The sequence below is a fragment of the Aspergillus pseudodeflectus genome, assembly GCF_044049435.1.
Source record: "Aspergillus pseudodeflectus strain CBS 756.74 chromosome Unknown BJX68scaffold_20, whole genome shotgun sequence".
Taxonomy (NCBI): Eukaryota; Fungi; Ascomycota; class Eurotiomycetes; order Eurotiales; family Aspergillaceae; genus Aspergillus; species Aspergillus pseudodeflectus.
Window position 1 is genome coordinate 513,534 of NW_027263796.1, and position 17,623 is coordinate 531,156.

General features: G+C 52.6%; 3 protein-coding genes across 3 annotated transcripts; 1 reads left to right on the top strand and 2 right to left on the bottom strand.

Moving 5' to 3' along the window:
• Positions 1–1,030: 1,030 nt before the first annotated feature.
• Positions 1,031–3,103, bottom strand: mfsA (glucose-inactivated glycerol proton symporter STL1). The gene has a single exon (XM_071040123.1). It carries the CDS (start codon positions 2,985–2,987, stop codon positions 1,326–1,328), a length of 1,662 nt encoding a protein of 553 aa, XP_070899410.1. The 5' UTR covers positions 2,988–3,103; the 3' UTR covers positions 1,031–1,325.
• Positions 3,104–5,744: 2,641 nt separating this feature from the next.
• Positions 5,745–11,901, bottom strand: BJX68DRAFT_275792 (putative NF-X1 finger and helicase domain protein; the record flags this gene model as incomplete). Its single annotated transcript, XM_071047922.1, has 8 exons — positions 5,745–7,455; positions 7,495–7,796; positions 7,827–8,496; positions 8,527–9,477; positions 9,508–9,650; positions 9,684–9,776; positions 9,813–9,906; positions 9,937–11,901. 8 exons carry the CDS (start codon positions 11,899–11,901, stop codon positions 6,112–6,114), a joined length of 5,562 nt encoding a protein of 1,853 aa, XP_070899411.1. The 3' UTR covers positions 5,745–6,111.
• Positions 11,902–14,008: 2,107 nt separating this feature from the next.
• Positions 14,009–15,265, top strand: BJX68DRAFT_266746 (uncharacterized protein; the record flags this gene model as incomplete). The annotated part of the gene is made up of 2 exons (XM_071045608.1): positions 14,009–15,159; positions 15,214–15,265. 2 exons carry the CDS (start codon positions 14,009–14,011, stop codon positions 15,263–15,265), a joined length of 1,203 nt encoding a protein of 400 aa, XP_070899412.1.
• Positions 15,266–17,623: the final 2,358 nt, after the last annotated feature.

Genomic DNA, 17,623 nt, shown 5'->3' on the forward strand with positions numbered 1-17,623 from the left:
CGCTCGTTCCGCAGCCATACTTACTTAGTTGAAGCTGTGCCCATGAGCGAGATATATATATCCAGCAGGTACGATCGTAGTCGCACCTACCTCTTCTGAGACACTTCCGAACTACAATAGATGAGGAAGGAACGATCCAGTCGGTTGCCAGGGTAGCAACCTGGGTGATTTAGCTAGGCAGGTACGCCCTACGGACAGACAACGCGGTCGTACCTGCCCTGAAAGGAAGGTCGGGCAGAGAACTTCCAAGTCGGAACGCCGGATGCCTGAGGCGTAGTTGATGGACAGAAATCGTACTATTGAACGTGTTGAGAAGGCTTCTTGAGCATCGAGAGCTCAATTTAATGCTGGTCACCGTCAACATCACCTAAAGCACGAATCCCCTGGACAAAATGTCCCGTCACGTGACGGTGGCCAACAAAACTGTTCAGACGGAGCCCGCGGCCACCGCCACCCTCGGCTAGAAAAGAGGATGATGTAAGCGGCCACTCTTGGGTGTCATTGGGATGTGCCATTGCAGGGGCAACCCCTGACCCCGGGCGACGGGAACCCGATTCCGAGACGGAAGATTCGCCGCATGCGGCAGCGCCAGCGGTGCGGTTGCAACGTGCGGATAGAATCGGAGCCGCAAGAGCAACATCATTAGCAATCTCATTATTTCCTTTCCGCGTCGCAGCTCATCTCGGAGAATTATCAAAATCCCTGCAGCCTGCAAGTGTCACAGTCGTAAGTTGCGCCGGTGCGACGCATGTTTGACCCGGGTGGTGCGCTGTGGATATGCATGTGGGACCTCGGGTTTGAATCGACTCCGTTTGAGCCTTGTGGTGAGGATTCATGGGATTTTGTTGTCTGGTAGGGATGTGAAAACTCTGCGCGTGGGACATTTGAGGGCGGATCACGAAAAGTGAGAAATTGAGATCATCTACAGATTATGGTGGGAGAGATTTACGAGAGGAACGGTTGTAGGTACAGACATCGAGTCCATTCTCTATCGAACGATCTATCCTGTAGATAATGACATGAGTTATGTATGGATATCATTGCCAGCAAGGAATCTATCATGACCGGCTAAAGACAAGACAAGGAAAAAAGACGAGGAAAAATATCGACATGAACATCGAATGATGACGATGCGTAGCACCATCCATCCAAAGACTCATCTCAACACACTATCTCTCCACATAGACGTCGCGCTGGTTGCGCTCACAAAGCGCGTGGCAGACGCCGGGTATCACCTCATTAAGGGTTTGTACAATCATGGTGCTGCCGCTGGGGCAAAGCACCTCACTTCCACTCCACTCCTGAGTTGGGTATCAAATGTAGGCTTAAGCCTGGTGAGAAGTGCCCTTCTCGCCGTTGCTGTCGCTGCCGCTGCCACTGTCACCAACCTCCTTGGGCTCTGCATGACCAAGACCCATCTCCTGGTGCAGACCAGCAGTGTTGTTGATATCGAGGCCGAGCACACGGGTCTGGTGGGTGATTTCCTCCAGCGACAGCTTGGGCAGGTCATTCGCGACCTTGAACGCCCAGCGGCCCTCGACGTGCGCCTTGGCGTAGATGATGTCGATCTCCTCGAGTTCGCGACCGGCCGTCTCAACGAAGAAGAAGTAGCCGAAGGGGATACCGATGAAGTTGATCAGGGTGAAGAACAGGTACACGCCCCAGGGGGAGACGTCGGCGAAGAGCGGGGTGAACATGACGACGGCGAAGTTGGTGATCCAGTTTGTGCAGGTGGCTGCCGCGGCGCCGGCGGTACGGGTGCGGAGCGGGTTGATCTCGGGCGGGTAGATCCAGGGGAGCGGGAGGAGGGTGAAGGCGAAGAAGACGATGAAGAGGAAGATGCCGACGATGGCGCCCTTGGAGTTTTGCTCGTTCTCTTCGATGAGACAGGCCATTGTGATGAGGAAGGAGAGACCCTGGCCAGCGAAACCGATGAGGAAGAGCTTGCGGCGGCCGACCTTTTCGATCATGAAGAAGGATGGGATGGTTGCGAGGGCGTAGACGGTCGCAAAGACTCCGCCGAGGATCAGGGCCAGGCGGCGCTCGAGACCCAGGTTGTCCTCGAAGAGCAGGGTGGAGTAGTAGATGGCGGCGTTGCAGCCGGTGAACTGCTGGAAGAACTGGCCGGAGCAACCGACGGCGAGACGCTGGAACTCCTGGGTCTTGCCGAAAGTGAAGACGGTCTTCCAGCTGGCCTGCGAGGAGGTGGTCATCTCAACATCGGCCTTCATGAAGTTGTACTCGGTGAGGACCTCGTTGGAGTCGGGGGAGAGGTTCTTGATCTTGGCGAGCACGTCGACGGCCTCTTGGTTGTGGCCGCGCTTGATGAACCAACGGGGGGAGTCGGGCAGGGCCAGAGCGCCGCCTGCGACGATCAGGGCGAAGAAGACCTGCAGAGCGACGGGGAATCGCCACTGGACGGTGTCGGGAACGTACGACAGACCAAAGACGACCCAGTAGGCGATCAAGGTACCGACAGCGATCATGGCACCCTCGAAGCAGACGAGGAGACCGCGGTTGTGGGCGCCGGAACATTCCGACTGCCAGACGGGGATCGTCGCGGTGTTCATGCCGTTTCCGAGACCAGAGATGACACGGCCAACGACAAACTGTCCCAGACCCCAGTGGGCGCCGAAACCAGCGCAGGAGATGATGGCACCGATGATCAGAACGCTGGCACCGGCAAAGATGATGCGAGTGCGACCGAATCGCTCACCAAAGAACATGGAGAAGAGGGCGCCGAAGAAGCAGCCGATTTCGTAGCAAGCGGTGACGGCACCGCGAATAACGTTGAGGTGGTACTTTTGGCTGTCGCTGGCATTCTCGGGCATGGCCAGAGCATCAAACTCGCCGGTGAACTGGTCACCGTTGAGCAGACCAGACATCATTCCCTGGTTGTATCCAAAAAGAGAGAAACCCATGATGGCCGTAAAGGTGATGGCCAGCCGGAGCGGGCGCCCCGTGAGTCCGCTTGTTGCCGTCCACATCTTGACAGTATGGGTGACAGAAGAAGAAAAAGAAAGAAAAGCACGGATGCAGAAGAAATGCAGGTCAGTCCGAGACGGGGTAGCTGCGCACTCTTATATGCCTCCTCCATACCCCCCATCTCACCCCCCCGTACCCTGCAAATGTCTTGGCCGGACCCAGGCGGGGAGCGGTTTGTTCTCGTCGCCGATCCACAATGACACAAGGAAACTCTTGCGACGGCCACTCGATGCAGCCAACTGCAGTCATTTGCTGGTAGGCTCCACACCTTGTGTCGATTGGGGCCGTTCTTGGGGGGTCCACTGCCGCTGGGCGCATATAAGCCGAGCCTGAACCAGCGCCAAACTTGTGCCTTGTCGCCGCAAGGGGAAGGCCAGGCGAGCCAGATCTGCGCTTTACTTTCCGAGCGATTTCCAGGCGTACGCAACAGGTTGGTATCCCGAGACGCGAGCAACGCCACGAGACCTCTCCCCCGTCTCCCCAAGTCGCCCCAAGTCGCCGCCCCTCGCCTTCAGTCCGCACTACCCCGCGCCCCGTGAAAGCCACACGCGGAGAGCAGACACCTGACAAGATCTTGTTCCTGAACCAGCGCCTCCAAAACCGAGATGCAAGCAATGACTCGGACTTCCGTCACCGCATTCTTCGGGGGGCAACCGGCTCGGCCGCGCGCCACTGACGCTGCAACACTCAAAAGGAAGACGCTTGGCTGGTCCAAGCACTTGTGGCGTGAGCCTACCACAGTGCTTGAAAATTCTTGTCTCCAGCGTTGCAAGCGAGCAATTCGCTGCGAGTGGCCGAGAGGGTCGTTTGCGTCAGCCAAGCACAGCAGGATGCGGCCGGTCTTGGCGCTACCACACGCCAAGTGGGGCCCTCCCGTAGTTTCTCCGAAAGAATTTTATTGAGACTTGAGTAACACTGTGGACGGACAACCCCCGATCATCAAGTCACCAACGTCATCCACGTGCTGGCCACTCACCACACGCCCATCTTCGCTTAGATGCAGACGCAGGGTGTCGGTGCGAGCGTTATGTGGACCACTTATCAAACAGCCCTCTCCGACCCGGCATTGTTGGCGATGATCTTGATAACCGCTTCAATGGTTACCCGGCAGCAGACCCATCTTCGCTGCAACATGTAACAGCGGCGTGGGCCTTGTTTCGTTGGGAACCGCTCCCATCATCGACTCGGAAACGGGCCCACGACTCTGCTGCTCGGACATCGAGGCGAGCGATGACAACGTGGCTGACCGGGGCGATTCAGGAACTTGCCGCCGCAAGTATTTTCCTGCGGCTTGCCGCATGGCTCCCTTGTCCTTGTACTGAATACGTTGTACAGCATAGTCCTCGAGTGACGTGGTACAGCCCTCACCAGTGCTCGGTGACCAAGTGACCAACGGCCCCCAACTCAGGCCCCAAGGCGCTTCCCCGCGGTTGCGACTCGCGGGGGCGCACACCTGCACGACCGAGTACATCTACATCTACACCTACGAGCAACAACATGACACGATCCACCACGATAACTCTGTTGATCAGCCGTCGACATGCAACAATTGAAGAAGCCTGACAGCAAGTTGCAACAACGGCATTGATCTACGACGTCTACACCGCACCACTGGAGTGAGTCTGGAGAATGATCGTCTTGCTTGCGGGGTCCCGGGGCAACACCTTGCATGACGCACAGTGGCTCGATCCTGGATCCTGGATCATCGCTTGTGGTTTCATGCGTTGCTGTCGCTGCTCGTGAGTATCCATAACTAACGGCTGTCGTTTGCTCTCGGGCTTGGCTGTGTATCGGGATGGTGTCGGGTTGCCGATGGGATACGAGGTTGGTCGGGGTGCGGGGTGACGGGGTGGATGTCGACCAGGAACACGGTTACACGGGTATTTACTTACAAAGACCTTGGTACAGGGATGTAGAGAGGCTGGCCTAGTTACCTTTGGACGGTTTCACATCTGGTCTCTGGCATGGTTCAGTATCCTCGAAGCTGTCCGTCGGACTGCGGTGGTTGGCGGTTAGCTACTAGATGAAAGTATACCGCGCGCGTAAGATGGTTTCTTTGGAGGACCGCTCTAGATCAACCATGACTATTGATGCGAGGACATTTCACCTGTACCATCATAGCCAGTCCTTACATCCAGGGCGTGCAAACTTGATATCTCTGTCAACGATATATATTTTGTGGCGCTGCGGGTGTGGCTTACGGGATCCCCGCCACACCACAATTCGCCATTGCCGTTAATTCAGACGACAAGATTTTGTCAATATTAGATTGGTCTTTCCTGCGATCAAGTGCCCCAAGACCCTTTCTACAACTCACAGTTCCTCGATATCACCAAGCGCAACATCTTCGAAATAATCATCATCTATCCCTCATCATCATCAACACGGTCGACTCGGTCATCGGCCGCTAGTTGCAGGCTGGTACTAGTCTGAGTGCCTGATCGCCTCAAAACCCACTCCCCCTTGCAAGACCCAACCAATCACATCATCAGCCGCCCGACCTGAATTTCAAGAAATTTCAAGGATCGACTCCACCCCTGCTCCCAAAAGTTGACCAAAACTGAGTTGCGTTACGTTACACATACACTATTGGCCGCCTCGAAGTCAAATCTCTTCCGTATGGGGTAAGTAAGCGCAGATCCGGTTATTAGTTGTGCTCGCCGTCATGTGAATTGCCGACGAGGGGTTGCAAGCAAATATCCGAGTCCGATGCTACACTGCGACTGCTTGCGTATTAATAATATCGGTTGTGGTTGCTTGGGCGGCCGGGTTTGAGATACTCCGTTCCGTCGAGTCGATTGGTGCGCCCACAGTGAGGATTGGCGCCACCATGTTGGGTGAGGGCCGAATGCCTCAGATATACGACTTTCGTTATGTTCTACATACGGTGTGAGACCACAAACTACTTTACAGGCAGTAGATATCAAGCCATAGCCTATCTTTCAGGGCTTTCAGTGGAAATCTGGTAAGATTGTCATCGTCCACATAGATCTTGCCCCATTCACGCCAGCGCAAATCCGACTTACATCCAACAGAAACGCGGATGAGGTATATAAACAATTAGCATTTCAAAAGGTCTTCTCTATCCTTACACGAACCCCCACTGCCCTTACAATTCAAGTCAAGCTATAGATTCATTTCCCGCAAAGCACTCTCTAGATCACGGGCGTGGGTCACACCGGCAGTCGTTCGGTGGTGCTGGCCACCCACAGCCGCGCCGCACTCGGGACACCGAGACAACTCCATAGCACCACCACACTCCCCAATCGTGAATGGGTGTCCGTTTTCGCAATAATACCAGTGCCCCGTTCCTCGGAACTCCCGCGCCATTGCAGCCAGCACGGCCATACGCTCCTCGTTTGTGACGGGTGTATAGAACTCGGACCCACGAAGCATTGCCCTGGTTCCCTCAATTTCTTCCAGAACGCCGCGTGTCTGTTGAGCGTGGAGGTAACAAAGCCTCTCGGCCTCGTCAATTGCAGCTGTGCCTTGTTGGAGCAGAGTCTCAGCTTGGGTTGGCTCTGTCAGATTCTGTCGCTCGACTGCACAGAATTGCGCGAGAAAGATGTTCCCCTCTGCCTCTTGTAGGATGCGGCATGATCTTGCTGCATTAGCAATAAGTTGCCGACTTTCTTTCCTGTACTCTCCCAAGTTGACGTATAAGTCGCTTTCTTTGGCGGCGGCGGGTAGTACTTGTTTGCGGAGGGAGAGAAAGTCCGCCAAAAGGGCCATGTCCAGGCGCAACAGGAGGGCTGTAGCCTGCAGGTGTCCTTTTGTTTGAAGTACATTCGCGTCGAATTCGAATTGTCCAGGGGTCCTTTTGCGCCGGCGCGCATCGTCTACCATGTTGCGGACTTGATCAAACGGCTGCTCCTCTATCTGCACCCTGCTTTTATACTCAGCTACCCTGCCCCGAAGAGCGATGAGTTCCTTCCAGCGCCCTCTGTCATACTTGCTAACATGACCTATCATCAATCGCACCTGATGCTCTGGAGGGCCCTCGATCCGGATCTTGACACTGGCTCTGAACACCTGGTTTGCCGTTACTTTCGCCCTTGCTCGCAGTTCTTCGCTTTGCAACTTTGATATGCACCTCGGGAGGTCTTGAGCCATGGGAACGTATTTTTGGTTCAAATACAATATGAACTTCTTCGTTGCCTCGTCCAATAATGCGCGCCTCACAAGTCTTCCGTAACGGGACACCTTGCGTAACGAGCCCCGACAGATGGCACATGTCCGGATATCGTCAATGGAAAATGGCTGTGAAGATGAAGCAATGGATATTGGTCTTCCATTGTCTTCCAGAACATAATGCTTCTTGAGGTCCATCTGAGCATCCATACTCTCCATGGTCAAAAGGTGCCCACAAGGGGGGAATATGCAAGGGTTCGCCGTCAAGTCCACCTCGTGGTACTGCTCTCCTAGGATGAAATCCACCGTGGTCTCTTTGATGCTTGTTGATGCACAAGCCTGGCAGAAGTCGCTTGAAGGGCACGTTTCCCCACATACAGACGGGCACTGATGGCCACATGATAGGGTTTTCTCACAGCGCAGAGAGCACGGGATGTGATCGCAGGGTGCAGCACATGGCATTGAGCATGAGCTATGGGAACAAGAAGATAGGCACTCAGAGACCGCGCATGGAGCACACGGTTCAGAGCATTTCCGCGGACATCTCGAGTGGCCGCACTGCACGTCACAAGGGGATGTACATGGTGGACATGGAGTATTCCCGTGACATTCGGCATTACAAGCATGTGCGCAGGTTGAATACAGGCGTCCACATACCTGCGTGCATTGACCATGGTCGACTTTGGGGTCGTCAGCGGTGCGTTTAATACATGACAGGCATTGCCGCTTGCAATTGTGGCCACAGGGCAAGATACTCCGACATTGATGACGGCATTGGTAATCCGTGTTATTGACGTCGATATGGCAAGCTAACCTCGAGCTGTGATGGCAATGCGGTATCTCCCGGTCGACCAAAACCGGGCATTTCACTAGGCTAAGATCCTGCGCCTGCCAGCAAGGGAGATTGACCATTGGATGTCCGCATGGAAGAAGACGGCGAGCGTCAGGAACGTTAACAGTACATCGATCAGGGCAGGGGTCTCCGCAACGCTTAGGACAAGGATGCGGGCAGCCTTTTCGTGGCCGCTGGCATTGCTCTGGGCAATAAACAGCGCTATGGAGTAGTTCTGAGTGACACTTTTGCTTGCATGGATGGCCACACGCAAGGCGTTTGCCACACTGCAGACTGCAACCTCCCTCGGGGGAGTATTGGACAAAATGATCCGGTTCTGACACTCTGATTGGAGTTTCGGGATGTCGAGGACAGGTTAGGTCCAAAGCATCACCAATGTTTCCATCTCTCTCCAATATATCCAACACCTTACCCCACATGTCAACACCCCTAGAGGTTCTGGAATTGCCGATAAGGTACATTCCGTGTTTGGCACGGGAGAGAAGCACGTTGATGCGGTTTGGTGTACGGAGGAAGCCGCAGCGATTCTGGTCGTTGCTTCTCACCACGGATATCACCACCACTTTAGCCTCTTCACCCTGGAAATTGTCAATTGTTGCAACCCTTAGAGAATGGAGGAGCGTTGATCGAACGATTGTCGCCTTTTCCGAGGGCGCCTCGTCCTCGATGAAGCCAGCGTTGACTAGGTCATCCTCGTCTCTTTCTCCGACCGTGATAGTGAACGATTCGCTCAGCTTCCGACGCAGCCGATGAAGCTGGCCAAGGTAAGGGGTCAAAACAGCAATGTCCCCGCTTTGGTACGTCCCTTGGCGAAGAAGGTGATTTACCAGTGCAACTGTCAGCTGTATCTCGTGATCGTTCCAATGGGATGTTGCCAAAGCCTCCTGGCTCGAAGCGTTACCCTCTGGTACACGATGGTCAAGCCAGAAAAGCCTCTTTTGCATTCCTACAACCTCCGGGTATACGGACACGGATGGCGCATCTTGCAAGTGCGGATACAGCGTGTCTCGGATGAGCTGGGATATCGATGGATGCATTCGTCGCTGCGTTTCCAAGCTGCAGAACGGAATCTGGACCCCGACGCCATCATCCGGCTCCACCAGGCGCTCAAACAGCGACCTGTCCAACGCGTATTGGCTTCCTGCCTTGCTCTCGCGCGATAGATCATAGTTTTGGATCTGAGGCCGAAGCTGTTGGTGGTCGCCGATGAGGATCACTTGCTCGAGAGATGGCAACAGCGAAGTAAGCAAGTGCGCCTCCAATACCTCTCCAGCCTCTTCGCATACCAGTACTTTGGATGGTAATCTGCGGAGCATCTCGAGATTCCGGGCGAGACCGGTTGACGTCACTCCAATCACATCCGCGTCTTTGAGACACCGCAAGTCCATCTCGTCTCGAATCCTGTTCCAGGAAGTCTTGGTCTCCTGATGGGCGGAGAATGCTGCCTGCGCCCGAAGGTGGGAATTCTTCCTGTGATCATCTATCCAGTAAGCGTGGAGCGCTTTGCGCTCCGACGCCGTCATGGTATCGACGTGAACCCGCGCAAGTTCTCCAAGGGACCGCGGCTGTGCTGCGATATGCCTGCCACCCCTTAGCCACGACTGTATTGCGTGGGCGGGGTCCTTCCTTTTCTGCTTCTGAAAGCCATCTTCGTCCTCGCCGAACAGTTGATTATAATGGACTGGTTGGTGCCGTTCAAGGTAATACTTCAGACTGTGATCTGAGCCAACTGAGTTTAGTCTGAGCTTTCGGAATTGAGCCTCATGCTCGTCAAGCGCGTTATGCAGTTGCCATGTTTCAGTCTTCTCTAGGCGTGTCTTTTGAACATTCCGGACAACGTTACGGAGATTCAGTGGCTGCAAGCGCTCCGACTTGGATTGAGAACCAATCCGGATAATCTGCGAAGTTATCTTGTTATCCAGCAGGTCTTCCAGGAGCTGGTCAAGGGCGTGGTTGGTATAGCACACGCATATGATTGGTCCTAGACGCTTTTTGACCTTAGCTTTGTTAGCCAGCAAGACTTTGATCAGTGCGACTCCGGTGAAGCTCTTCCCGGTCCCTGGTGGGCCTTGTATCAGACCAATCTTGCGCTGAAGGGTGCGAACTAGAGCCTCCGCCTGGGCGTTATCGAGTGTGGTATTCTTCTGAAGTTTCTCCAGGTCAAAAGGCCGAGAGGTGTGCAGCTGCAAACTGGAACCATCCTTCATGAGACACTTCAGGTCAAAGCTGAAGCCTTGGGAAGCTGCGTAGACAGGGGGTGGGACGTCGGCCAAAATCGACAGCGAGTTCTTGTCACTGGGAGCAAGAAACTCCGACATGGGAACATCTGCGGCTCTCTGCATTCTCTGGAGAGCAAGCAGAGTAGGTTGAAATGATGGTAAGAGGATGCCAGGAAATTCCACGAGCGAAATGGATGGCGGCTTGAAGTGGGACGCTTGACAGTCGAGGATGTACTGCCAGCTGCTCTCGCCGGGCTGGACCAACTTCAGGAGAACAGAAGCTACGTTGGGATCGTCTGAGAGGGAACCAGTCAGTCTGTGTTGGGGTTTCTCAGCTGCGTCGGATCCTGGCCTTGGGCGCTCTGGTGAAGCAACTGTGCAGAAGATCGCCGACCCGCGCGGATCAACCAGGCAAACCAGTGCATCTGACTGTAGACGCTTCGACAGTTGCCACCACTCTTGTATTTTCTTCTTCGCTGATCCCCGGACAGTTGTCGGCTGAGCAAAGCGAACCACAAACTGCAGTCCTTCAAATCGGTGAAAGTCCACTCCCTGGACGACTACCTGCCTGTAGACGTGTGTCCTAGTTTGGCTCTTCTGGGCTAAGCTTCTTTTTTGCCCGACCGGTTGCAGCTCAGCATGGATTGCATCCCTGAGCTGGCCGACCGTATCTTCTCGCAGGAGTCGGAAGTTCCTATCCAAAAGCCCGGCGAGTCCGCCGAGATGCCACTGGCGTGGATTCTTGACGGGAAGATACTCGGGGCGCGGAGACAAGATTTCCTGAAATGTCGGCATGACCTTGATCTTGCAAATATCCGCGTGGTCATTGTCGTGGCGCCCACCAGGTGGTTCTTTCAGCGTTACAAAGGCACTGGGCTGTTGATTAACGTGCTGCTTTGATGTATTTGTTACGGTTGGCAGAGAAAGCCCGATGTCGAGTCGATGCTGCAGCTTGTCCAGGTAATCTCGCGATTGATGAAGGGTATCGGAGCCGTCCAAGGCATGAAGTGTAAGAAACAAGTCGCCGAATCGTTGGGCAACAGTCTTCAGCGCGTCTTGAATGAAAGCAGTCGAGTTGACCTCGACAATCTTCCAAAAGACTAGGATGGACTGCTCGAGGTATGCGGATGCCGCATTCCCCTCAGTCTCAATTTCGAGTTGTATGGCACTCGCTAAGAATGCCAAAAAAGGCTCTGCCCGCCGCCCATTGATCCCGTAGAGACAGTTGTATATTGTGCCGACTGCTTGCTCCATCACTAGCGAGGCGAGGACGTTCGGATGTGTGATGATCTCCATGAAGGGCAGCATTTGGTTGACAAACAGATCGCGTGTCGCAGACGCCTGAAGCGAGCCAAAGTCACGCTGAACCAGCTCCTGGATCCGTCTCAGACCGCCCTCTTTGGAAAGATACAGGATTACATCCTGGAGTGTGCCTTCATCGAGCTCGATCAGCTCTCTGGCCTTGGCGAATATCGGCCCTAGGTGTCTGCCAAGCGGGAGGTTATGCTGAGGACTGGCGACCTGTCGCTTCCAAAGAGCAAGCTCGGTTGCATCGTTACGCGGACTACTCCGATGGCCTCTTCTGTCAATTTGCCCTTGGGCTTTATCGTTGTTTCGGCGAACGTGCGCAAATTTGCAGCGTTTGAAGCGACAGGATCCGCGCTCGGCGAAGTCGTAGCAGATTTTCTGGTTATCGTTTGCGGTGTCGGCCATTTCTTTGCTGCGAATGATATGTGATCGTGTAGTTATGATGATAGTACAGCTGAGTAATCTTACAGCTGAATGAGTAGGATAACAAGATAATTAGGCAACGTAGCTAGCTGGTCGAATTGCCAGGAATAAGTAAGTTGCTCGCATCGTCAATGTGAGCATCCTAGCCTTGTTGCGCGATTTGAGCTGGGAAATAAAGGCGAGGCAAGGCGGTTTGAGCCTTGGGAAAACAATCTCTGCTTTTCCAATCATTTAAGTGCCCTGGTGGCTGTGAGGCTGCCTGATTGGATTGCGGCTTATGGGTTTGCTGGAAGGTTGGGCGGCACAGTGCACTTGCAGCTACCGCAGAGAGTCTCGTGCAGGACGCTATGATTTTGATTCACCTGTCTGATTTTCACGGATCTTATTTTTATTAATTATAGGAGCCTTACTCTAGAGCGAATCAAGTTCCGACTAAAATGCATAGGGAGGAGCTCAGACTTTGCGCTCATGCCTGAGCGGGCGCCTTGAGATATCGTCTCCGAACTCAAGATGCCTTGAACAATCTTTACCAAGCATACCATCAAGCTGTCCCTGCTTTCTGAAGTTTCGTTAAAAAAGCATGATAGAAATGCCCTTCTTTTTGTCTTGTCCGCGGACTCTCCAATTTGGTTGCACTCAGCGGTAACATTATTGATTCCTTCCGAACGAGACACTAACTGTGCCACAGGCGTTCCCTTCGTCCAAGCGAATGTTTGGCTGCTGCATTAGTTCTCGACAGCTTTGACCCTCAACAAGCTTGGCCGCTTTCTCACCAGGACCCTGCCTGTTGGCTGCCCAGGTGACTGCTTGCTCCTTGGCGGCTGGCTGATTGGCTCCTGAAAAAAGCAAATAGGGCTGCCAGCTATGGGGACACGACACCTTTATCGCACGCCACCATCTCTTTAGAGATTGAAAGATTCCTAAGCCCGTTTGACTCTAGTGGGTGCTAGGCGCTAAATCATGATGATAGACGAGAACTTGGTAGCAATATTACCACTGCGGTGAGGTGGGGTGAGAAGGGTAACTAGCAAAATATATGTGGAATAAGCCATGTTTATCGTTTTATCGTATCTCGTCTACTAGAGTAGCTAAATATGAATTCTCTTACGATTTGAAATTTGGAACTGTACACACTTCAGATATAAGCTCGAAATATAAGTGCCAATTAGTCAATCACTGTAGATGCAAAGAAGAGCTAGGACTGTGGGGCACATTTGGGATAAGTCATGATAGATGCGACCACCCGCATTGAGGGTGGTAATTGGGGGATTGGCTCTTCGTGGGCAATCAATTCGAGTATGAACGAGTGTTCGTCGTCATTTGGAAACCCCCACTTACAAACTGGGGCGGATTCCTACTGGGCCAGACAAGGGCGGCCAATTGACAGGTGGAACCAATGCGGTCCAACCAATGCAAATGGGCCAGTGACTAGTTCTTTTGTTTGAACGCATCTTACTGGCGGGCTTTGGCTGGGGCTTCCCTGGGATGATTCTCGATGTGATCTGGGGTATGCACAACCAGTTGCACAAAGATTCCTCGCTCTCTCCACAGGCGCGGCAAGGCTGTACTCGATTCTAAGCGAGGTTTTTACAACATAGTTTGCGGTCATGACCCCTGTCTCCGCAGCCCCATGGGTTCTGACCATCCAAATGGCCGCCGCATTGATGCAGTAAAAGCAAAGATGGCTCAGGTGTCCCTCGGTTATCGCTTCGTTTTTTGCCATCAAAAACATTTTGCCATGCACCAAATGGGAGGGCAAGACAGTCGTAGTAGATATTACAATGTTCCTCCTCCCCTGCTTTCCGGGAAGATCTAATTGGCAAGTGAAGTGATCGGCTTCCGAACGATCAATATAGGTTACTATTCACTGCCTTACTTTGGAAGAGCAGATAATAAAAGGGTGCAATGGAGCGTCCAACTTGATCCGGTTCAGAATACCTTCGGACGTAAGAGTCATCCCGTATACGTTGGCGGAAAGATGTGTACAATTATGCCACGAGTCTATCCTCCGCCCACTCCAGTCTCATCCCACCATACGACGCCAATTCAAACCCCAAGGTCGTTTTCACCCTCGGAAAACCAAGAAGTGATGGCAGATCCTCTGCTCCCCGAAACAGAGAGCGACGGCCGTCCTACTCAAGAGCTTCTCCAGCCGGCTGAAGTCGACGATGGTCTTTTGCGCCCTTTCCTGGAACCCCTACGCCGCTACTCGGCAGAAGTAGAGCGAAGAGCAGGAGAGAGACTAGCTGAGTACACAAGAGAGTACAAGAGGGATATTACAAGCTTACAGAATGAGCGAGACACAGCACTGTCGGACCTACGGCAGGAGCGCGCTAGCGCAGAAACCAACGCGCAAAATCTTGAAGAACAAATTCGAGTCCTTCGTCAAAGCGTATCTGAGCTTGAACTATCCCTCGAAGAGAAGATAGCCAGCATGAACATTTTGACAAATCAACTGGACGAGAGAAGCATTGAGCTGTCAGATGCCGAGGCCAGATACTCCATGATGCAGCGTACATTGCTGCATAGCCTGGCTAGAGCAGACAATGAGAACACCGAAATGCGAGAACAACTGACCAGGATGAGGGATCAGATTGACAGGGCTAATTCTTTGGTCACTGAGGAGAGATCCAGAAACGACAATTACCGCGCAGAGCTCGCCACTGTATTGAATCAAGTTCAGGAGGTGCAACGGCAGAAAATCGATAACGAAGGCCAGTTGGGAAGTCAAATCACTGAGCTGACAACCATTAACAACCGGCTTGAGAAGGACCTAGTCCAAGCTAGGGTTGAAGCGGAGCTCTTACTTACAATGCGCCAGGAGAGGGAAGAGCTCGACGCCAAGTGTCAAGCACTGACCGAGGAAGTTTGTAACCTGACAGATGGCCAGCGTTCCCAGCAGGATACGATCAATGCCCTAGAGGGGCAGCGGGATGCGATGAGTATCGAAGTCCGTCGCCTAGAGAGCGACCTACACGACGAGCAGGCCCAAAGCACGGAGTTACAGTTGACGATATCCAATCAGTTACGAGAACTGGATGAGCTGAGTATTGAGAGGGATGGCCTCCAGAGCGCCATGAATGAGCTTACAAACGACAATGCCGAGCTCCGAGCCACCTGCAGTAGACTGACTGCTGAAATCACGGATCTCAAGTTAATCACCAGTGAGCATGCCAGAGTCAAAGCAAAGAACCCTCGTTTTCCAGCTACCGTCAAGTATAAAAATTCCCCACCGAAGATGTGAGTGAGAGAGGGCTCTATATGCGTCGCAGTGGCTAATATATAGTTGAACAGAGCTTTCGTGCAGCGGGGACCCGTGACCATTCACAATTGGCTCAGAAATTAACCTAATTCAGAAGACAATACGATACAACTGATGCGATGTTTCGGTGAATATTCGAGGAGAGGCATTTCAGACGCCACTTTTGGCTTGCCGTTGGGCGTTATGAAGTGCGTCCATGCCGCTGTTGAAGGCTGCTACGTGCCTATGTTGCACTAGAGTCGAGTATATTTGCCCTTTTCCTACCTAAGGACCATCAGTCCTATATTTCCTACCCCTTCTTGTGTCTGTTTTTTTAAGATTTTTGTATCCTATGCTTATTATATCCCCGAGCTATGCGACGCGGAATTCAAGTTGTCTCCATCCACTTTCGGGGTATATAGCAGTTCGAGGCCATGCGCGGACGCGAGTGGCTCTCCCAAGCAGAGGCTGCAGCGACTTCCTTTCATATCCTGAGGCACTTGACCGCTTAGAACGGATAGGCGGCGGCACCAGGAGAGGAAACCGAGTGAGCTCGAAAAGCCTTATTGTCTGCCCGATGTTTGGCCTTCTACGAGGTTGTTAGGAAGATAAACGCTTCCTCTCCTGCAAAGGGCGCGCGCGCTAGCGGAACGGAATGAAGCTTGGTTTGTAAAACTCGACCGACAGAAAACAGACGTATAAAGGTACAAACTATCGACGGAGGCAAAGTATAGGGGCAATACGTCATGATAGGGTGATATTCCGTGTGATATCTGGGCGCGCACATCAGCGCGATGAGTATAGTTTTCTCGGTTACTGAGGGCCGAAGCAGGAAACGAGTTCCCCACCGCTTGTTAATTCTATGGCCCGTCACAGTTGACCGAAGGTTGATGAAGAGTAGATCTAGCATCTATATAGCCTCCTTCCGACCAAAACAACTACATACGACCACAGGGTGTGGAGAACAGCGCTTCCCGTCCGCTCAGCCGTACTTAAGCCACACGCCGGTAGGTTAGTAGTATGGTGGGTGACCACATGCGAATCCCTACTGTTGTATGTTTTTGCATGTTTTTATTGCTCTCTTGAGAGAGTTATAAGCGTCTTGGAGAGGTGGGATGATAGCGACGCGTTAGAGGAGGAGATGAAAAGCCTGGTCGATTGAACACGTGAGCCACTGGCGGGGAGAAATACCCGGCCGGAGTCGCATGACTCTGAGCCCAGCGGCCCTTCGACACAGATTGTTCTTTTTGGTTATTTATTAGGGCTTGAGTGGATGTTCCTGTCGAGGACACATACGTAGACAATAATTATCTTCTTTATGAAAGGTAGTCGGACCTACGCAGGGTAATTGTTATTTACATTAGTGATAGTGAGAAACACGAATAAAGGTAATAAAAGTATATTTGTTCTCTGGCACAACACACTTTTGTAGTAATGAATTATGATTTATGTAAATAGGATGGTTATAAGCCTTTAGGAGGCTCAAGAAAACTCGGCTTAACTTACAAAATGACTGGAAAACAAGACAACGCAGATATCAAACATGATACACCATCATGCACCAGGGACGCAGCTAATGACAGCTGGCCGCAAACCCATTGTACCACTTGCCCACCTGCCAGTTAAAAGGCGACCTGAAACTTGAGCATCTTGTGCAATGATAGAGGGCAATATGTTCTGTTATATAATATATGCCGAGCCACCTCATAGAAACTTACTTGAAGCTCATATTCCGTGCTTGAGCTAGTGTCTTTGATTCGAAGCAACGATTCTATATTGGGGTTGATTACGTGTCCTCGCAACAAGTTGTGTCCACTCACTTCTTTTGGGGCGGTCACATAGTGGTTAAAATAAAACTCGAAGTATCCACTAGCTCAACTGGTTCTTTCAAGGTACAAGATACTCTCACGCGTCGCGGGCCGTATATGATTTCCCAGATTTGACGTTTCTTTAGCTGAAACGTAGAGTGATCTTCCTCCTGAAAGAAATCTGTTATCGCGGCAGGCGCATTTATAATTGCCTTAGGCGTCGCCCGATCATAGTTTCCCCCATTGCGTATGATGCTCCTGAGAAGAGCCTGGCACACTTGCAGGTGACCACCGGAGCACGCAACATGCAGCGCAATTTCCTTAAAAGGGTCTGTTGCTGCAGGGTCCGCACCTCTTGCAAGTAGATCTTCCACGGCAGTGAGGTTCCCTCCCTGCGCTGCCAAAAACAGAGCTGTCTGGCCCCATACGGTTCGAGCCTCCAAGAGCTCTGGATAACCTTCGAGGAGAATTTTCAATATGTGTGCGTGTCCGTTCATGGCTGCGAGATAAAAAGCTGCGCAGTAGTTTGTGGGCCATTTCTCCGACCACACTTTCCCTCGTTCGGACAAGACATTTGCCCCTCTGTCTAGAGGATCCTCGACAACATTTACACTGCCCGCCGCGGATGCCCATACCAAAGCAGTGGCGCGTTGCA